This window comes from Macrotis lagotis, chromosome 1, assembly GCF_037893015.1.
Source record: "Macrotis lagotis isolate mMagLag1 chromosome 1, bilby.v1.9.chrom.fasta, whole genome shotgun sequence".
NCBI lineage: Eukaryota > Metazoa > Chordata > Mammalia > Peramelemorphia > Peramelidae > Macrotis > Macrotis lagotis.
In genome coordinates, this window is record NC_133658.1 from 916,357,826 (window position 1) to 916,380,378 (window position 22,553).

General features: G+C 44.7%; 1 protein-coding gene across 1 annotated transcript; it reads left to right on the forward strand.

Moving 5' to 3' along the window:
• Window positions 1-650: 650 nt before the first annotated feature.
• Window positions 651-7,725, forward strand: CACNG6 (calcium voltage-gated channel auxiliary subunit gamma 6). The gene is made up of 4 exons (XM_074192869.1): window positions 651-1,060; window positions 6,257-6,331; window positions 6,594-6,731; window positions 7,131-7,725. The coding sequence occupies exons 1-4, from the start codon at window positions 736-738 to the stop codon at window positions 7,370-7,372; spliced, it is 780 nt and encodes a 259-aa protein (XP_074048970.1). The 5' UTR covers window positions 651-735; the 3' UTR covers window positions 7,373-7,725.
• Window positions 7,726-22,553: the final 14,828 nt, after the last annotated feature.

Sequence of the window (22,553 nt, forward strand, 5' to 3'; positions counted from 1 at the left end):
CGAGAGGGATGTTGAAGGGCAATGGTAGAGCTCAGGCCAGAGGGAGGGGCTGAGGAATCGGGGCCAGGTCAGACCAAGCCTTATCTGGTCAGCCGTTGCCACTTGGAGACCGGACCCCAAAATCTGCCTCCATCCCTGCCTTTCTGTCTGACTCCTTGGCCTGCTGATTCCCTAGTCCTGGTTTGCAACTAGACCTGCAGGCTTAGGGCCAGGGCTGCAGGGACCACCCTGTAGGGGGGGGCTCCTGTCTAATAAAGTCGATGAAGAGAACAGTGTGGACTGTCATTTCAACACTCCCACCCCTACTCCCCTCCATAGGGAAGCTCAGTTTTCATCTCTCCCTACATTGGAAAGACCCAGGCATCCCTTTCCCCCAGTCCCTGCCCTCTCAAGGATCCAGGCCTCCAGGCTCGAGCCCCTCCCACCCCCAGCCTCCCTCCCTCCACTTGTTCCCTTAAAATACCCACAACAGGTGCTGGTGTTACTTACATGGTGGGGCCCAAAATAGCCCCAGAAGCCCTGGTCAGGGGGAGGGCTGCCTGCCTGTCTGTGCGGGTCAGGGGGGAGGCCACAGCCAGAGCAGAGGGTGCTTAGAGACCCTGGGCAGCTGAGGAGAAGAGTGGGGCTGGAGGCTGGGGGCTGGGGACCGAGCCTGAACCTGAGCCTGGAGGCCCAGCTGGCCCCCTGGGGCCTGGGGGAACCCAGTGGGCCCGGGCCCCTTCTCCCCCAGCCACCATGATGTGGTCTAACTTTTTCATCCAGGAGGAGGAACGACGCCGGGCCGACACGGCACGGAGGAGGGCCCAGAGGGGTGGCCTGGCCCGTGAGCGCCGCGGCCCCATCAAACTGGCTCTACTGCTGGCCGGCATAGGCACTGCCCTGGCGGTCCTGGCAGTAGGCACCGAGTTCTGGGTGGAGCTGGGCACCAAGCGGGGCAATGGCACCAGTGGAGTGTGTGAAGCTGCCCACCTCGGGCTATGGCGAGTGTGTGCCAAGAGGCTCTGGCTGGAAGACCTGCCCCCCAACAGGGAGACCTGCGGCCCTGCTGAGTTACCTGGAGGTGAGGACCCAAGGGGGCCCCAGTCCCCCCACTGTCCTAGGGAGCTGAAAAGGAGCAGGGCTCAGAACAGAAAGGGATGGAAGAGGCCACTGGGTCAGCAGATAGGGAAACGAAGACACTGAAAAATCAAGGGCCGAGGTCAATGACTCACAAGTGAGTCAGAGACAGAAACAGAGAGACGCTGAGCCATGAGAGGCAGAGACAGAGATGGCAAGAGAGAAACTTAGGCAGAGACAAAGAGATAGACTGAGACATAGAGAGGCAGAGATAGAGATGAAAAAAGGAAATTGAGGCAGAGACAGAGATGGCAGGAGAGAATGAGGCATTGATACAGAGATGGACTGAGATGGAGATAACAAGAGAGAAACTGAGGCAGAGATAAAGAGAACTCTAAGAAACAGATGACCAGAACTTTTAACTAATTGGACAAAGGGAGTAGTTGAGTCCAGTCTAGACCTTCCTAGACAGTGGAGACTTCCGACCACCAACTCTGCAGAGCTGCAGAGCCAGACCGGCTTTCTGACCTCTCAGCATTAGGGGAAAGAGATGATGATGATTTCCAAGAGCCAGATTGTCGAGCCGCCTTCACCCCCCCCCCCACCTACTGGGATACTGTGGGACGGTGCATGCTGTCCTAGGAGGTGTGGAGATGAAGCTGGACCTCCAGCTGCCCGGTGGGAGGTTGAGACATAACCCAGGTCCCGGAAAGCCCCAGGGAGCTACAGCGACAGCCAAGATCTCTGACGCTGCCCACGCCGCTGCTCGCCCAGGAAAAACAGTCTGTATTGGCCTGGAAAGACATCCTGGTCCTCTCACTCCCCTGGAGAAATCCAAATGGTCCAGATGTCTGACTTCTCCAGGAAGACGTGGTAGGAAGAACCCAGAACTCGGAGCTAGGATGATGGGCCAGGGAGTGTGTAGGGCTGCCCCAGCCTTCTGACCTCCCGGGGACAGGGGGCTCCAGGCCAGGCCTCGGACGGTCAAGACGGCCTGGACCTCGAGCTCTCCAGAGACATGGTGAGCCCAGACCTCTGGCCCTATAGGGAGCTTGTAGAGATAACTAATACCTCTGACCTCCTGGGGACCCAGGCATGCAGCCCAGACCTTGGCTGAGAGATGAGGAATAGACAGCTCACAGGGTGGTGTGGAGCTGAGCCCAGAGCTCTAGGCCAGACCCCGAGGTGCCCCTAGAGAAACAGAGAGAGGCCCAGGTTTTCATTGTCCCAGGGCCCTGGAGAGATGCTTGCCACCCTGGGCCCCTTAAAGGAGGCTTTGGCCTGCCTATGAGAGAGACAGAGAAGGCCTGGACAGCTGAGCCTCTGGGGAGGTGGGGGGATGGATCCAGGCCTCAGACAGACCTCAGGAGCTGACCCCAGGCCTCTGACTGCCTGTGATATACCCAGAGATGCCCTAACCCCTAGATTGCCTTGGGGAATGGCAGGATGTGGGCAGGACTGAGACAGCCCAGACCTCAGATTGCTCAATGTATCGGGAACCAGTCTAGATTTTTGACAGTCCAGGAATTCACAGAGCTGGTCCAACCCTCTGACTCCCTGGGGGGATGTAAAGATGTCTCTGGGCCAGGGATTATGCCAAAGGTGATAGACTGAGAAAGATGAAGAGAAGGCCCAAGGGGTTCAGAGATGGCCCAGGCCTCTGACTGACTAAGGAAGCTGCCAAGCTGCCTTGATGGACCCACTCTGGGCAGAGAACACTGACCCACAAAAGTGAGTATCCCATTGAGATAGGGAGAGAAAGGTCTCCCAGAGAAGACACCTAAGAGCCCTGGCCCAGTTAAAGACAAGAGATGATCCCAGGTAGCTGTCCAGATGAGGTTAATACAGGAGAAGGACGGAGACCTGAGAAATAGCTAGTCCATCCCCAAAGATGACTGAGCTTGCCTGCTGCTCCTGGAAAATGGGGGGTGTTCCACATGGTTGTCCAGCCTTTTAGCTCTCCTTGCCCAACATCTCATCAAGGGCATAAAAATGATCAACTCCTTTTACTGATCTGGGGGAGGGGGAGGCTGTAGAGATGAACCAACCTTTGACTTGTCCTGGGCAGTGCAGACATAATCCTCCTGATGTCCAAATGTTTCTGGGCAGTCACCTAGAATAACACTTGTCCTGGGGAGACAGACAGAGGATCCCCACCTGGACTGCCCTGGTCTTCATTAGATGGGGAGAGACCCCTGGGCTCAGATCAGCTCAGGGAAACGTAGACCTAGGCAGACCCCTGACTTGCTTGAAAATTTGTGGCCTCTTAACTTCTCTGAGACAGAGACAGAGACAGAGACAGAGACAGAGACAGAGACAGAGACAGAGACAGTGAGAGAGAGAGAGAGAGAGAGAGAGAGAGAGAGAGAGAGAGAGAAGAGAGAGAGTCCCGGGTCATGATTGTCCCCAGAGAGACAGAACAAATCTCTGACTGTCCCCCTCCCCAGGATATTGGGCAACAGGCCAAGAGATGATGTGGACCCCAGATTGTCTAGAGTTGGTCTGCTTCACCCAGGTGAACACTGGCAACTCAATCTCTGAGCCGTAACAGAGTGATGGAGGACCAGCCTAGAGCGGGGAGATGGAGAGGCTCCCCTGCCCCTTGCCTCAAACCTAAGACAGACCTAGGGGGAAGGGGAAACACCTCAAACCTCTGACTCTGGGACTCAGATTCCAAGACATAGAAGTGGCCTAGACTTCAGTCATAACCACAAAGGTGGAGGAATGGAAAAAGAGATAGGCAGAAAGAGGGAAACAAGGGAATAGGGAGACAGTAGGAAGGAGAAAGGAATCTCTGAGGAGCAAGAAACAGAGAAGAGACAGAGATAAGAGAGGGAGGGAGACGGAGAGACAGACAGATAGAGACAAAGAAACCCAAAAAGAGAAAGAAAAAGAAGGAGGCAGAGGGAGAGAGAGATGAGAGAGACAGAGACATAAAGATAAAAGAAAGACAGAGACAGAGACAAAAGGAGAGATGAGAGAGACCGACAGAGAGATTCAGAGACCCAAAAACAGAGAGAGAGGGAGGGAGGGAGAGAGAGAGAGAGAGACAGAGAGAGACAGAGAGACAGAGAGAGACAGAGAGACAGAGACAGAGAGACAGAGAGAGACAGAAAGACACAGACAAAGATGGGGAGACAGTAGAGAGACAGACAAAAAGAGAGATGCGAGAGGGAGGGAGAGGGAGAAAGACAGAGAGAGAGAGAGAGAGAGAGAGAGAGAGAGAGAGAGAGAGAGAGAGAGAGAGAGAGACAAGGAAGAAGAGGGAGAAACAGAGACATAGAGATAGAAACAGAGAAAGACAGAGAGGGAGGGAAATGGAGAGATAGAAATGAGAGAGACAGACAGAAAGAGACACAAACAGGGAGGGAGAGGGAAGGACAGAGAGTGAGAGAGAGACAGAAAAAGATGGCCCAAACCTGTGTCTGTCCAGAGGACCCTGACTCCTACTGGCTCTGAAGAACAAGAACCCACAGAATTAATGTGCTTGCTGGAGGGATAGTGGAGCACCTGGGAAAGGAGTGAGATGTGGGGGGTGGGGCAGACTGCTGATCTACCTGAGAAGATGTCAAATCTCAGATTTCTGTTCCATTTAGGAGCCATCGAAAGAATCATTTGATCAAAAAACAAAACAAAACAGAAAAAGGTCTTTCAAGCTAGAAGATTGGATTGAATCTAATTTCAGTAGGATAATTTTAGAGTCTTAAGCCTCAATTTTACATAGTCAGTGTTGAAGGCACCAGAGAGAAGTAGTACACCTAAGCTAGACACTAGTTCACCTGGGGGGAAAGATGCAGGGCTCCCAGTGGGCTACATGCTCCATGGGAAGCAGTCTGGCAACAGGGGAATAAGGCAGCCCAGAAAACTAAAGGGATGTTAGGTTATAATAATAGAGGTCAAGCTTCCAGGAATGGGTAAGAGGGTCTCACATGCTGCACCTTTATCGGATCTCCTGTGCTCAGTTCTGGGAATGACAGTTTGAGAAGTATATTGATAGATAGGGACTGTCCAGAAAATGGTGGCCAGATTAGTGAAGGGTCCTGAATCTGTGTTATATGAATATAGTCCAAGGCCTCAGATGTGGAGCCTGGAGAAGCAAGGACTCCTTGGGGTGGGGGTGGGGTAGACATGAGAGCTGTTCTCAAGGATTCTGATGTGGAGGAGGGAGCAGCAGGCTGCTTGTCTGGGGTGAGAAGGTGGGGGAAAGTACAATTAGGAGTGATGAGAGGGCCCTGCAGATGCTACTACTTCAGGGGAGGGGTGGACTGAATGTCTCCCTTCCAAACCAGATTGTTTGTGATTCACAGAGGTGAGGAGGTGGCCCAGACTTCTGCCTGTCTCTTTAAACCTGAGAATGGATTCAGGGAGGGAGGAGATGGAGGTGGAGATGGGGTCCAGATCTCTTCTGGGGCAACCAAGTGTCTCTCCAGTTCTGGCAGACATAGGCCCAGGCTGCAGCCAGCATCCTATTGGGTAAAGGGTCCAGACCTCTAAACACATGAGACCCTTTTGGGGACTACCCCACCTTGCCAGTCCAATTCCTTCCCTCTTTCCCTTAACTTTATAAGACCCACCCATTTCCTTTCTCTCTCCCTCTCTTCATCTCTCTCATCACTGTCTCTTATTTTCTAGAGACCTCTTTCTTTCTCCTCCAATCTCTCTGTCTCCTTTCCTGCTTCTCCTTTTCTTTGCCTCCTCCCAATACTTGGGTCTATTGGACCCACTGGCTTCCTCATTTTATATCTTGCTTTCTCCATTCTTCTGCCTTTATCTTTGTTTGATTCCTTTGAGTAAACTCTCTTTGTATGTCTCCCTCACCCCTTTTTCTTCTCTGCCTTTTTCTTCCAGATTCACTCAATCTTTTTATCTCTGCTCATTCTGTTTCTCTATATTTGCTTTCCTTTCCCTATCTTCATCTTTTTTTTTTTGGCAAGGCAATGGGTCAAGTGACTTGCCCAAGGTCACACAGCTAGGTAATTTTTAAGTGTTTGGGACTGGATCTGAACTCAGGTCCTCCTGACTCCAGGGCTGGTGCTCCGTCCACTGCCCCCTATCTTCACCTTTTGACACCCCACACCCCAGCTGGGTCCCTATGGCTTCCCCTTCTCCTTTGTCTTTCCATCCACTTCTCTTCCTTTCCCCAATTTCAGTAGGTCCCCAGTCAGCATCCCTCCGAAGTGTCTGTGTCTTCTTTCCACAGAGGCAAACTGCTCTTACTTCAGATTCTTCACCACAGGGGAGAACAACCGGATCCTGCAGAGGACGACTAAGAAAGGTAGCTTCTCTTAGCACTTGGCTTTGGTAGCACTTGGTCACCGAGATCCTGACTCTCTGGCTCTCAAGGAGCCTGAAGGGACCTTAGTTGTTATCTGGCTTTACTCTCCACGTCCCCCCCCCCCATTTTACAGGTGAAGAAACTGATGCCATAGAAATAAAATGACTTCCCTTTAGTTGCCCACAGTGGCAGGCTCTTCTTCCACCGGCCCTACTGCTTGCCTTCCCCAGGTAGGCTCTGATGCAATCCTCTCCCCTCACAGAGTTAGGAGTGGCTGCTGCCATCACTGCCACCCTGGCCCTGTCTATCACGGTCCTGGGCTGCATCTGTGTCATCATGGTGCTGAGCAAAGGGGCCGAGTTCCTGCTCACACATGCAGCAGTCTATTTCAGCCTCTCAGGTAGGAAGTGATCCATCCAGGCCCCAATCTGCCTGGTTCCCACACTGCCTAGGTTTGGTGGACTGCAGCCAGCCCCAAATCTGGTGATTTGCCTACTGCAGCAGATAGCATGCTGGGAGCTGGGGTTTCCAGAACCTGAATCCTGTAGTGGTCTCCAGAGACAATTGTCTCTTGGGACTTGGAATCTCCAAGGACTCTGGGAGTTGTAGTTCCTAGAGCCTGCATAGTTCTTAGCTCAGGGAATGGCAAACAGTCGGTGCTTAATAAATTCTTGCTGACTGCTGCAGGCTGGGAAGAGTAGCTCTAGGGTTGGTTGGATTGGGACAATTGTAGTCCCCAGAGACTGCTCCCCAGTTTCTGGGACCCTTGGGCTCCCTTTTCTTTATTCTCTCCCCACAGGAGTTTTGTTGCTGGTGAGCCTGGAGCTGTTCCGTCGGGGGGTCCACGAGTTGCTGTCCAGGACTGACCCGGGTCCGGTCCCCTGGCTGGGTTATGAGTATTCCTGGTCAGTGGCCTGTGCCCTGGCAGCTGCTTCCCTGCTGCTCCTGGGGGGTGCCTCCTTCCTGTTCCTGGCCCTACCCAACCGCACCTGCTCCCAGCAGCCAGGTGACCATGGAGGTGGAGAGGTGGGAGCCACCTAAGGGAGCCAATTCCCTTCCAAAATGGGCAGGTCTCTTTGGGTCCCCAGCAGAGTTCCTCTGACCCCCTGCCCATCCTCATGCCAAGGAGCTGCTTGGAGATCTCCCCAGCCTTAGGGACTGGATCTCCTAGGACCTTAACCCAGACTCAGGGACAGCATCTTCCCTCCTGGCACCCAAGAGTCGAACCTTTTGGATGCCAAGGAAGAGGTCCTTTTGGTACCAGTGGATCACCTACATCACTTGCTGGGTCACAGAGAACAGACCACTCTTCCTGCGCGTCTTTGAAGAGATTCCTTCCTTTCCCTGCTACTCCCACCCCCACCCCCAAACAGCCGGGAGTAGATCCCTTCTGACTCTAAGGAGCCCTGGAATTGGCTCCTTCCACCCCTCCTGAACACAGGGGGTGCATTCCTTGTAACCCATGTCCAACCACCGGGAGTGGGTCTTTTGCCATTGCCTCCCTGAAAACTTTTCTCCTCTCTGTCCTATGTCTTTTCTCTGATCCTGGAGACCACTGGCTCCCCTCCAATGGACCATGCCCTCTCCTTCCCTTTGTTTATATTATGTGCTATTTATCTCTGTGCTAAATCTGGGGGTACAGGGGTGGGTTCTTACAGACGAGGGTCCCTGGGGAGGCAGATAGGGACCTGATAGGGGCTAGGAGAGATCAGAGCGTATTTTTCTCCTTTGTCCGAATTTATTTATAGGGGAATGGAATTGCCTGGAACATTGCCTGTATTAAATACTTGGGAATTGCAATGATCTCAAGTGTGTTGGTTCCTTCATAAGTCAATGGAGTGTGGTCTCTGCAATGATATATTGCCCATGTCCACTCCTCATGTTGACCACATTGCCAGTCACAGAGGACAAAGCCCTGCTTCCTTGGCAGCTCAGGGTCACTAAAGGAAATAGCATTGTTCTTGTCAGAAGCTAACTTCCATTCTCTTAGAAGTCAGAACCTCTGGACATGAAATTGGACATTCCTCATTGTGATTTCGCAAGGATAGTCATAATCTGCTATTATATAGATGATGGTGTTTGGCCTTCATTCTCCAAGAAGGCCAAGATGTCAGGGAGGTGATGTCTTTTTTTTTTTTTTTTTAGTTTTTACAAGGCAGTGGGGTTAAGTGACTTGCCCAAGGCCACACAGCTAGGTAATTATTAAGTGTCTGAGGCCAGATTTGAACGCAGGTACTCCTGACTCCAGGGCTGGTGCTCTATTCACTGCACCACCTAGCTGTCCCCCCCCCTTTTTTTTAGTTGGGAGATGATGTCTTAACAAGTACCTGAATTGGATTTGAGTGAGGGGTGCTGTGCTAAGTCGCCATCCTCACGTTCCCCTCCAGAGTCATTTGGGTCCAGTGGCCAGATCTGAATTAGGATGAATGGAGATAACTCTGAATATGAAGCACTCAGGGTTAAGTGACTTGCCCATGCTCATATAGCTTATAAGTGACTGGATGCAAACTCCCTGCTTTCTTACAAGACCAGCACTCTATTGCAACACCTAGCTGCCCCATTTCCATATTAACCATATTGTGAAAGAGGAATTAGAACTAAAGGGGAAAAAACCATCAACTTTCATTTTTTTTTTCTGCAAGGCAATGGCCCAAGGCCACACAGCTAGGCAATTATTGAGTGTCTGAGGCCACATTTGAACTCAGGTACTCCTGACTCCAGGGCCAGTGCTCTATCCACTGCACCACCTAAATGCCCCAAACTTTCATTTTTGAAAGATTTTGAGTTCCAATTCTTTCCTCTTTCTCCCCTCCCCAAGATAGCTAGCAATTTCATATTGATTATACATGTATTTAACATGTTAAACATATTTCCACACTACTCAACATTTATTTTTATTAGATTTCAAGTTCCAAATTTTTCTCCCTCCTTCCCTTCTTTTCCCATTCTGCAAGACAGCAGACAATCTGATATAGGTTATATATGTACAAGCATGTTAAACATATTTCCAGGACAGCTAACTGGCACAGGGACCCTAGACTCAGGAATACTCATCTGCCTGAATTCACATTCAGCTTCAGAGACTTAATAGCTATAGGACCCTGAAAAGTCACTTAACTATTTGCATCCGGGGCCATCTCCAGTTGTACTGATCCATATCTGGCCACTGGACCCAGATGGCTTCAAAGAAGAAAGTGAGACTGGTGACTTTGAACATCCCTTATCACTCAAATCCAATTCATGTGCTTGTCATGATATCGCCTCCCTGATGATGTCATGGTCCTCTTTGAGAATGAAGGATACACAACAAAAATATTTCCTCCTTAGTCATGTTGTGAAAGAAGAATCTGAACAAAAGGGGAAAACCACAAGAAAGGAAAAATAGAAACCCACAACAAAATGAAAGTAGAATGCTTTGACCTGCATTTCAACTCCCTAGTTCATTCTCTGGATGTGGTTAGCATTTTTCATCATGAGTCTCAAAGATAGATTTCATTCTAGGGGAAGTGTAGGCAGGAACCCAAGGCCTAAAATGTTACAATAAAAGTCAGCCCAGGTGTGATGGGTGATGGTCAACAGAATTCTCAGAATATCCAAAGGAACAATTCTGATGAGGACTTCCAAAGGGATCATGTGGATATGCTGGAAAGTCAGTGTCTAATTTAAAATATAGGAAAAAATGTACATCTAATGAAAGTCATGACAGATACAGAGGATGGATGTAAGAATACAGGTGTAGAATCCTAAGATTGGAAATGCACTGAAATGGTAGCCAGAAGTAAGAACAACTAATTCTAAGGGTTGGGTCTTTGTTTGTTAACTCTACCAGGGAAAGGGCAGGATCAGAGAAGATCCAGGACTTTGCTTCCAATTTGGGATGAGGACTAGAGCCAGGATGCAGAGAATGACCTTTGTATTGGAAAAGACAGAACGAAAGGGCAAATAGGCAAGAAATACTCAATATAAATGAAGAGATCCTAGGCACTCTCCTACTCAATAAGTCCAGTGACTCCCTATTGCCTCCAGGCACAAATATAAACTACTGATTGACCTTCAAAGGCCTTCAAACTTGGCACCCTCCTCCCTTTTCAGTCTTTGACATTTTCTGACTATTCCCAGGTCTAGAATATTTTCCTTCCTCTGCTCTGATAGTTACTGATCTTCCTGACTTCTTTTAAGTCTCAAGTAAAGTTCTGTTTTTTTTCAACTGGAATTCTTCCCCAATTCCTGTCATTCTTTTTTTATCTTAATTTTTATTTATTTATTTAAGGCAATGGGGTTAAATGACTTGCCCAAGGTCACACAGCTAGGCAATTATTAAGTGTCTGAGGTCAGATTTGAACTCAGATCCTCCTGACCCCGGGGCTGGGGCTGTATCCACTGCACCACCTAGCTGCCCCCCAGTTCCTATAATTCTAATCTCTTCTACCGAGAAGAGCTAAGTCCATCCTTGTAGAACATTGCACTATGTTGCTGCTACTGTGTACAATGTTCTCCTGGTTCTGCTCATTTCACAAAGTATCAGTTCATGTAAGTCTAGGTCTTTTTTTGAAATTCACCTGCTCATCATTTCTTATAGAATAATAGTATTCCATTACATTCATATACCACAACTTGTCTAGTCATGCATCAATTGATGGGCAGCCCCTCAATTTCTAATTCTTTGCCACACAAAAAGCTGCTACAAATATTTTTGTACCTGTGAGTCCTTTTCCCTTTTTTTATGATCTTTTTGATCATAATGAGCAGCAATAGAAAGCCACTGGATTTTATTGAGTCAGAGAGTGACTAGAGAAGTCAACCAGGATACAGAGTTAATAGTGGTGTTGCTGAATCAAAGGGCAAGCATAGTTTGTCTTTTGGGTGTAGTTACAAATTGCTCTCCAGAAAGGTTGGAACAGTTCACAACTCCACCAACAATGTATCCGTGTCGCAGTTTTTCCACATCCCCTCCAGCATTGATCATTTTCCTTATCTATTATATTAGCTAATCTGGTAAGTGTGAGGTGGTACCTCAGAGGTGTTTTAATTTGCATTTATCAGGGGTGGCTAGGTGGCACAGTGGATAAAGCACCGGCCCTGGAGTCAGGAGTACTTGGGTTTAAATCCGGTCTCAGACACTTAATAATTACCTAGCTGTGTGGCCTTGGGCAAGCCATTTAACCCCATTTGCCTTGCAAAAAAAAACAAAAAAAAAGTAATAAAAAATGTGCATTTATCTAATGAATATGACTATTGGTAGCATTATTTTCTTCATCTGAAAATTTCCTGTTCATATTCTTTGATCATTTATCAATTGGGGAATGACTTGTATTCTTACAATTTTTTTTTAGTTTTTTTTTTTTATTTTTGCAAGGCAAATGGGGTTAAGTGGCTTGCCCAAAGCTAGGTAATTATTAAGTGTCTGAGGCCACATTTGAACTCAGGTACTCCTGACTCCAGGACCGATGCTCTATCCACCATGCCACCTAGCTGCCCCAATTTTCTTGCTTCTTGACCTGATTCATTACTTAACCTCTATTGGTTTCTTCATCTTAAAAATGGGGATAATAATGCCACCTGCTTCTCAGGGTTGCTATAAGAATCAAATGAGGTCACATTTATAAACCAGTTTACAAATATTAAAGTGTTTCATGAAGTACAAAATGTTAATAGAAAAGAGAGAATCAGGGATCTGCTGAATGTCACAATAAATCACTGTCAGCACCAGGAGTGGACCCTAGCTTTCCACAGATCACCTGATAGCAAATCTTTTTTTCTTTAAAAAAATAAAAGAAGTTAATTTTATTATTGTATTTCATTTTTCCAATACATGCAATGGTATTACATGTAATATTCATCCATTTGCAAGTTTATGAGTCCTGCATTTTCCTACCACCCTCCCTCCCCCCCCCTCCCCAAGGCAGCAAACAATCTGTTAAAGTTGTGCATGTATAGTCATGTTAACATATTTCCATATTAGTCATGTTGTGAAAGAAGAATTAAAACTAAGGGGGGAAAAGTCATGAGTAAGAAAGAAAAAACATAAAAGGAACTTTAAAAAGTGAACATAATGTGCTTTGCTCTGCATTCAGACTTCATGGGTTTTTCTCAGGATGTGGATGGCATTTTCCATAACAGGTTTCTCAGGATTGTCCATGATCACAGAACTGCTGAGAGGAGCTGCATCCACCATAGTTGATCATCTCACAATGTTGTTAATGTGAGCAGTATTTTCTTATTTCTGTGCTCTTCATGCAAGTCTTTCCATATTTTTCTAAAGTCCGGTTGATCATGATTTTCTTTTTTTGCAAGGCAATGGGGTTAAAGGAGTTGCCCAAGGTCACACAGCTAAGTAATTATTAACTGTCTGAGACCGGATTTGAACTCAGGTCCTCCTGACTCCAGGGCAGGTGTTCTATCCACTGTGCCACCTAGCTGCCCCCTGATCATGATATCTTACAGAACAATAGTAGAAAGTAAGCCTTTTTATTAGTTCAGGACCTTGGACCAAAGGGGCAAAGTGTTCCATATGTTGAGGAAACAGTTCCCACAAAGCCCATGCATTCCTCTCTACAGGAGAAGGGACACTGAGGCTGTAACCTCTTTGCAGAATTTTGCAGTTGATGCAGGATATTCTTTCATTAGCTTCTAGGATAGGGAGCTGAAAGGACCCGCAGGAGAGATCATTAAGGCTAACTTTATGCCACTTGATTGAGGGGGAAACTGAGTTCATGAATTTCTACCGGTATGTCTCTTGAATTCCAAACTTCCTTAGCCTCCCTTTCTCTTTCTTCCTCTATTTGGGCCCAGGCACGGCTAGTTTTCCGTTACTGGGTTTCCATCATGGGTTCTATCCTGCTGTGGTGAAGGCTGCCTGTCCTAGAAGATATCCCACTGCATTTGAAATCAGGAGATAGGCTCAAATCCCAGTTCAAAGCCCAGCTATTTGATAATACAGAATGGGGTCCTTTTTCTTTTAGGGCCTCTCTTTCCTTATTTGTAAAATTGGAATTTACTTGTAGTAGGGAACTCCGACTAATGAAGTCTATTAGTCAACAAGCCAATTACTTGCCAGGCTCTGTGTGCTGGGGATACAAAGAAACATAAAATCAAGTCCCTTCTCTGAAGCATTGACAGTCTATTGAAGAAGACTTCATGCAAAGAACTATGTCCAAACAAGCCTCAGACAGGATAAGTTGTTGTGCATCCTTCATTCTCCAGGAGGAGCAATGACATTGTGGAGTGAAGCATTGGATTTAAGGGAGGCAGAGCTGCACAAACTTGTAGCTTCACTCGTTCTTCCAAAGTCAACAATAAGGACCAAAGGATGCAGTGGATAGATGACCTTGGTGTCTTCCATGGCTGACCAAGTTCTAAAGTGCCCCACAGAGCTAGTTCACTCATCTTTTTTTTGGCAACGCAATGGGGTTAAGTGGCTTGCCCAAGGTCACACAGCTAGGTCATCATGAAGTGTCTGAGGCAGAACTTGAACTCAGGTCCTCCTGACTCCAGGGCCGGTGCTCCATCCACTGGGCCACCTAGCCGCCCCTAGGTCACTCATTTTCGTGGCTGCTGGGACAAATTATTCTTACCTGCTCGGTGAGTACTACTAGGGGAAGTTTTCACATGATTAGGATAGACACTAACTCACTGATGGGTTCGCCAACATGGTTAACTGGGATGCTACAGCTTCTTGGAGCTGTAGGTAAGTGTTAGGTGAATGGGTGGCTCTCAAAAGGACTTGGCAGCCCTCCCTCTGGAGGTGCTAGCCCTCTCTCAACACTCCTACATTCCAAGAGAATAAGTGGGAAATAATGGAAAGAAGGAAGGCACTAGAATTAAGGATTGGTAAAGCGTTCCTGAAGGTGGGGCTTCGGCAAAGACCTGAAAAAATCAGGGAAGTTAGGAGGCAGAGATGAGGAAAGATAGAGTTCCATGCTTTGGGGGACAGCCTCTGAAAATTTTTGGAGTTAAAAAATGGAGTGTCTAACGTAATCCAGTGTCCCTGGATTTCAGAATATATGAGGAGGTATAAGAAGTAATAGGTAGGAATGGGTCAGATTAGGGAGGACTTTGAAGGTAGGATATTTCATACCTGATTCTGGAAGTGATAGGAAATCAATGGCATTGATTTCTGGGGGTGCTGGTGACATATAATCAGGCCTACCCTTTAGGTAGATCAGCTAAACTGCGGTGGGGAGAGACGAGGTAGGAAGACAAACCATCTGGCTATTGGAATAGTCCAAGGATGTGAAGGTTTAATTTCAGAGTAGTGGTAGTGATAGAGAAGAAATCTAGCCATAGAAACAAATGCTATGCAGGTAGAAACAACAGGATTTGGCAAGAGTTTGGGTAAGGTGTATGTGTGTGAGAGAGTGAGAAATCAAGTCTTATAGCTACTTTGGGAGCCTGGGTGACAGGGAGGGTGGTGATATTATTGACAGCAATGGGAAGTTAGGAAGAAGGGAGGATTTGGGGGGAAAAGGTCAAGAGTTCAGTTTTGGACATGTTGAATTTAAGATGTTTACTTGGCATCCAGTTTGAGATTCCTAAAGGTAGTTGAACAGTCAAAATTAGAGGTCAGTAGAGAGTCGGGACAGGATAAATAGATCCGAGAGTAGATCAGTAGTAGTAGTCAGTAGAGAGATGACTGCTCAGTTCAAGGAAGCTGATGAGATCACTAAATGAAGCTAGATAGAGGGAGAAGAGGAGATAGCTTTGAGAGGGTAAGGGACCTGCCCAGTATCATGGAGACCCTGTATGTCAGAAGAGGGGAGCTGAGGAGATGAAATGTTAGCACACAGTGCAAAATGTGAAAAAGAATCATTTCACTCCATTCTTCATGGAGTTGTTTCAGGAAAAGTGCTTTGTTAACCTTACCTTCCTTGAGATGTGTGACTAAATTTGAGTTACATGTCTTGGTGAGAGACAGATGTCTAGAAAAACACAGACACTTTTCTTTTTTTCTCAGTGACAGCCAGAGGAATCTGGAAAAACTGAGGTTAGATCAAGGGAGGGCCCTTGGAGATCATGAAGTCCAATTACCTCACTTTATAGTTGGGCAGACTAAAGCCTAGGAAAGTTCTGAGACTTTATCTCTTAATTATTAAATTCAGTGACCTAAACCTTCTCTCCAACTGGTGTTTCTTTCCTTCATGTCCATGATAATGTTCTCTCTTGACCCCTCTCTTGCCTATCTCACTACGCCCTAGGTGTCTTCAGCTGGATTATCACACTCCTCCCCCTTATTATGTGTGGACATTTCTCCAGACTTTCCTCTTCCCTCTTGGCCATCTTTCTCTTCTTGATCCTGTGGGTTCAATTATCACTTGATACCTAAATCCAGACAATTCTAAGATCCATATATCCATCAATAATTTCTTCCCTGATTTTCAGTCCTGTACTATTGGTTGCCTGCTTGACATTTTTGGTTGAAAAGCCTCAACATTTTCAATTCATCATGTCCAAAACATCTCTTTTTCCCAGGTCAACTCTTCTATAAACTTTCCTCTCTTTGTTAAGAGCATCATCAGCTTTTCACTTACTCAGGTTGGCAACCTTGGGATCATCCTTAACTCCTCTCCTCTCTCCTCATCCTCCTCATTTCTCATCTCCTCCTCTTTCTCTCTCTCTCTCTCTCTCTCTCTCTCTCTCTCTCTCTCTCTCTCTCTCTCTCTCTTTCCTCCTCCTCCTCCTCCTCCTCCTCCTCCTCTTCCATCTCTCTCTTTTTCCACTCCCTACAAGTCATCTAATTTGGTGGTGATGGGGAACATCAGTTCAGGAGAGAGATTAGGGCTGGATAGACCTGAGAATCAACTGCGTAAGAGATCACCAGGTGAGAGTATAAGGAGGAGAAAGTCCAGTACAGTACCTTGAGGAACGCTTAGAATTGGTGAGCATGACCTGGATGAAGATCCAGTCAAAGAGACTGAGAAGTCAGACATGGAGGACAAGTTGCAGGAGAGAGTAGAATCGTGAAAACCTAGAGACAATTCCAAGATCCATATACCCATCAAACATTTCTCCCCTAATTTCCAGTACCAATGGTTGTTGAAAAGCTTTAACATCTCCAATTCATCATGTCCAGTGTATCCAGGATGAGAGGTGGCCAAAGTGGCTAAGGGTGCAGAGAGGTCAAGGAGAATGAGGATGGGGAAAAGGTCATTGGACTTGTCAACTAAGAGATCCCTGGTAACTTTGAGCAGAGCAGTTTGGGTGGAATGAGGACAGAAGCCAGACTGTAGAATTCAGAAGAGAGTGAGAGGAAAGGAAGTGGAGGTAGTAATCACAGACGCCTTTTTTCAAAGATTGCAGCTGAGATGGAGAGGAAAGATCTAGACAATAGCTGGAGCACATGGTAGGAACTGGTGAGGGTTCTTTTTTTAGAACAGAGGAACTTGGGTGTATTTGTCAGCAGCAGGGAAGGAACCAGTAGCCAAGGGAGAGATTGAAAATTAGAGATAGGGATGAAAGTGGGGGCAAATATGCTGGAGGAGATAGGATGGAAAGGGATCACTTAGGCAAGAAAGGTTGCCTCATCATGTGATACAAAGCTGAAGGAGCTGATAGTGGAAGATAATCAATGTTAGGGGGATGGGGGGAGAGGGAGCCCTCTGCCAACGACCTTATTTTTTGACATTGAAGTATGAGAAGGGCGAGCAAGGAAGTGCTGTGGGAGGTGTGAGCAGGAAAGAAAATTTGGAACCTCTGCTCTAAAGAGAGGGATGAGGAGAACTTGATATGTAAACATGTATTGCCTTTCCCCAGGAGATGTAAGCTTCTTGAAGGCAGGGTCTATTGGATCTGATGCAACTGTAGCCCCTACACCCACTTGGTATCCATTGAGTTGAATTGTTTGGTCACATAGGTAAGCAACATAGCTGGAATCTGAAAAACTAAGTCTGGGATGGAGTAGCTCTGTCTTCATTGATGCCAGCTCTGTGGCTAACAGGGGCTGTTTCTGGGCCCCTGAAGACAAGGAAGTCTAGCCTTTACCCCAAAATAGCCTTTTACCTCATTCTGGATGAATGGTTATCCAATTTCCACAGGAAGACTTCTAATGATGATGGGCCCCTCTCCCACCCTGGTCTTTCAACTGACTCCATGGGGAGATGGCTCAGATGGTCAGCTACTGTTGCTTGGCATCAGAGTAGAACAGACCTTTCTGCAGCTACACCCAGAACTCTGGGACCTGAGAACAAATCTAATCTTTACTTGAAGACATCTAATGATGATGACACACTCCTAGACATATGCAATTTATCAAAGCACTTTTCTTGAAAATTTTTTTTGAGTAATGTACCAAAGTATTATTATTATTATTATTATTATTATTAGTTTATATGTGGTTCTTGTGGTCCTGCCCCTTCCTCAGTCTCTCCCTTCTCCCTTCCTCTCCTTTCCCCCTCCCATTTCTTCCCCATTCCTCTCCTCCTTCTCTCCCCACTCCATGGAATCCTCTAAATAGTTGCCCCCCAGATTGAGATTCTTTGCTATTCAACATGATCAATTATGAGCCCGTAGTGGTGTTCTTACTATTTCTCTATTCATCCAGAAGACATACTTTGGGCAACTGGGTGATGAACTGGTTGGAATACTGGACCTGGAGTCAGAAAGACCTGAGTTCAAATCTGGAGTCAGACATTTATTTGCTCTGTGATGCTAGGCATGTTATTAATCCTCTGCTTGCCTCAGTTTCCCCACCTATAAAATGGGGTATTAATATCACTTCCCATCTAAAGCTGTCTTGAGGATCAATGAGACAATAATTATAATGTTCTTAGCACAGTAAGCTCTGCATAAATACCAGTTGTTATGATTATTACTACTACTCCATTCAAGCTGAAGGCATCTGACGCAATAAACTAGGAAGATGATTTTCCACTAGAACATTCCCCTCACAAACCCAGGGCTCACTCCTCCAGAAATACAAGTCATCAGTGGGGAAAATGATAACATGGAGGAACTGTGAATGAGGGAGCCCTGGAAGGGAAGGGTGGGGAGGGACAATAACACCTCCCACTCTGTAGGACTCTAGACCATTCTGACCATGTTGTTGCTCTTCTTTTTCTGGGTCTGCTCTTTTATTTTTTTAATTTAAGGCAATGGGGTTAAATGACTTGCTCAAGGTCACACAGTTAGGCAATTATTAAGTATCTGAGGCCAAATTTGAACTCAGGTACTCCTGAATCCAGGGCCAGTGCTCTATCCACTGTGCCACCTAGCTGCCCTGGGTCTGCTCTTGATGGAGATATTGTTCTGTTGGGTTAAATAGACTCTGTGTGTGTGTGTGTGTGTGTGTTAGTCTCCACTGGAATGTTCATCTCTTGAGCTCTTCCATCTTCTATTCACTCTTCTAAGATAGAGTGGCCCAAACTTGTCCCTGATAAAGGTAGACATGATTTTTTAGTCATAGTCACCCAACTAACAAAACCTGGGTAATGTGTCCTAAGACTAATTAGTGGCTCCTGTGGTGTCACACCTTCTTCTCTATTATGTATTTCTTTTACTTTTTGCATTTTAATAAATATTTTATTTATATTTCCAACTACATAAAATGGTAGTTTTTACCAATTCTTTTTTCTTTTTTGGCAAGGCTTTGAGTTTTGCAATTTTTCTCTCTGCTCCCTTCCCTTCTCCCAGCCTCCAACAGAGATCAATCTGAAATAGATTTTACTTCTGTAACCATTTTGGGAGAGAAGAATCAGACCCAAACACAAGAAAGAAAACAATAAAACTAATATATAATACATAAGACAACTTTTTAAAAAATTGAAGGTAATAAACTTTGGCCTTCATTTAAACTCCACAGTTCCTTCTCTGGATATGGATGGCACTTTCCCATCACAAATCATCCAAAATTGTTTTTGTACTGCTGAAATCACATCCCATGTGGTTATTAGTATATAGAATGTTCTTCTGGTTCTGCTCATTTCATTCTGCATCAATTCATACAAGCTTTTCTGCTATCCCATCCCTCATGATTTCTTATAGAATAGTAGTGTTCCATCACATACATATACCCTAATTTGTTCAATCATTCCCCAATTGCTGGGCATCCCCTCAATTTCCAAATCTTTGCCACCACAAACAGAGCTGCTATGAATATTTTTATACATGTGGATTTTTTATCCTTTTCCATGCTCTCTTCAGGATACAGACCCAACCTTTGGGCATAATTCCAAATTGCTCTCCAGAAATGTTGGATCAGTTTGCAACTCTACCAGCAATGCATTAGTGCCCCAGTTTTCCCACATCCTTGACAACATTGATTATTTTCCTTTCTTAGTAATATTGACCAATCTGAGGGGTGTGAAATGGTACCTTAAAGATGTTTTAATTTGGTTTCCCTAATCAATAATGATTCATAGCAATTTTTCATATGACTATAGAAAGCTTGATTTCTTTGCAGAGAATTGCCTTTACATATCTTTTGGCCATTTATCAATTGGGGAATGACTTCTTTTTTATAAACTTGACTCAGTTCTCTATTTTAGAAATGAGTCTTTTGTCAGAAACACTAGTTATAAAAATTGTTTCTCAATTTACTAATTCATTTTAATCTTGGTTGCAGTGGTTTTGTTTGTGCAAAACTTGTATGATTTAATGTAATCAAAATTATCCAGTTTGTTTTTTATAATGTTCTCTGTCTCTTATTTGGTCATAAACTACTCCCCTTTTCATAGATCTGATAGGTAAACTATTCCTTGTTCTCCTGATTGACTTATAATATTAGCTTTTATGTGTAAATCCTGCACCCATTTTGACCTTATCTTGGTATAGGGTGTGAGATGTTGGTCTATTTGTAGTTTCTGTCATACTACCTTCCAGTTTTCCCAGTAGTTTTATTGAAGAGTGAGTTCTTATCCCAGAAGCTGGACTCTGGGTTTATCAAACAGATTACTATAGCCATTTCCTGCTGTCTCTTTTGCACCTAATTTATGCCACTGATCCACCACTCAATTTTTTAGTCAGTGCCAGATATTTCTGATGACTGCTGCTTTATAGTATAATTTTATACCTGATATGGCTAGGCTACCTTTCTGCACATTTCTTTTTCATTAATTCCCTTGATGTTCTTGACCTTTTGTTCCTCCGTATGAATTTAGTTACTAAATTTTTCTAGCTCATCAAAGTAATTTTTTGGAAGTTTGATTGGTATGGCATTAAATAGGTAATTTAGTTTAGGTATAATTGTCATTTTTATTATATTAGCTCAGACTACCCACGAGCAATTGCTGTTTGCCCAGTTATTGACATCTGATTTTATTTGTGTGAAGAGTGTTTTATAGTTGTTTCTTAGGATGACAATTATACAAACAAACAAACAAACAAACTAACTAACCTTGGATCTATATCCCAGGAGCAGAATTAAAAACAACAAAGATGAACAAAAAAGCTAAAAATCACTAACTATAGAAAACTACTTTGCAGATAAAGATGATAACAATTCCATCTTGGAAGAAGAAATCAGTGAAAAATCCCTCACAGGGGAAGTCTCAAAAGAGTCTATGTATTGGACTCAAATCCAAAAGCTCATAGAAGAGCATAAAAAAGAATTTAAAAACCAAAGAGAGGAAGAAGAAAAATGGAAAAAAGAAATGAGAGTCATACAGGAAAATTATGAAAAATTGGCTAGAGGATTCAATACCTTTAAAAAGGGGACACGAAAGGTAATTGAAGAAAATAAAACCTTAAAAATTAGAATTGAACAAATAGAAACCAATGAATCTTTGAGATTACAAGATCCCATCAAACAAAATAAAGTTGGAAAAAAATTGAAGAAAACATAAAGTACCTTTTAGGGAAAAACAAATGACTTGGAAAATACATTCAGGAGAGATAATCTCCAAATCACTGGACTACTAAAATGTCTAGATCAGAAAAAGAACCTGGAACACATCTTGCAGAAAACTATCAGGGAAAAACTGTCCAAATCTAGTAGAATAAGAAGACAATATAACCACTGAAAGAATACACAGAACCCATCCAGAAATCAGTACAAAAATTCCAAGGGCTTCCTTCAGAACTCTCAAATAAAGGAGAAAATACTGCTAGCAGTAAAAAGGAAACAATTTAAATACAAAGGAAACATAATCAGACTCACACAGGACCTATCAGCCTCAATGCTGAAGGAGTGGAGGACTTGGAATACCATATATTGGAGGGCAAAGTACCTGGGATTACAACTAATAATTTACTACCCTGCAAAATTCAGTATATTTTGTTAGGGCAAAAAAATCAATGTTCAATGACATAAAGGACTTCCAGAATTTCCTGACACGAAGACCAGAACTGAACAGAGAATTCAATTGACAAATGCACAGCTCAAGAGATGCTTAAAAAGGTAAATGAAAATGGGAAGGAAAAAAAAAACACAAAAAATGTTAGTCAAGATCAAATTGTATACAACCCTTAAAGGAAAGGTATAACACTTCTAACTCTTGAGAATTTTACTTCTCTTAGGATAAGTAAAGGGTTGAATATAATTGAAGAGACTGGACTTAGAGTTGGGTCTTGTCTCTCCATTGAAGAGGTCCAAGATTACATCACTATGTTTGAGACAAAAAAGTTCTGATGAAAAGCAGGGGAGTTAACTCTAAATTTAAGTGCCTCACTATCCTTGGACCCACTTTAATTATGCTGTGCTGACAAAGTTTAGTACTGACTTTGATGAGGGCATCATAAAATGGGCAGTTCTGAGTTAGTGTCTGCCATAACTTAACAATCATTTGTAAAGTTCTCAAATGAGCCCTTCAGAGCCTCCCAGGTCTTAGATCCCTTTAAGATTCTTGTAGTTAATTAAATCAGGGGTTGACTTAATCCTTATTTCATTTAACAAAAGGTTAATTTAACTACCCCCTGGGGAGGGGGTAGTTAAAGTGTGAGAGTACAAATAGTTCAAGAAATGATTTGACTTTGAATGATATTTTGGCTCATGAGGATTATGTGTTTTTGGAGGGTACTTGAAAAGGGGGGTAAGGAAAAATTGATTATAATCTGATATAATTCAAGACTCTTGAAAAGTGCACTTCTAATGAGATGGAAAAGGGAAGGGTACTTAGTGACTTTGAGGCAATGCTGTTTCTCAATCAAACAAGCAAGCAAGCAAGCAATACTGATGGCACTTTGTTAATACTTTGTTAATATACTTTGTTAATACTTACCAAGTAATCAATTAATCAAGCTGTGATTGATAATACCTGCGTGATAAATAGCACCAGGTGAAGAGGCACAAAGA

Bases quoted from the DNA above. Each gene is read 5' to 3' on its own strand.
- CACNG6 (XM_074192869.1), top strand. From the start codon at position 736: ATGATGTGGTCTAACTTTTTCATCCAGGAGGAGGAACGACGCCGGGCC. The intron at 1,061-6,256 runs GTGAGGACCCAA...TTCTTTCCACAG, and splicing joins CCCTGCTGAGTTACCTGGAG to AGGCAAACTGCTCTTACTTC. The intron at 6,732-7,130 runs GTAGGAAGTGAT...CTCTCCCCACAG, and splicing joins AGTCTATTTCAGCCTCTCAG to GAGTTTTGTTGCTGGTGAGC.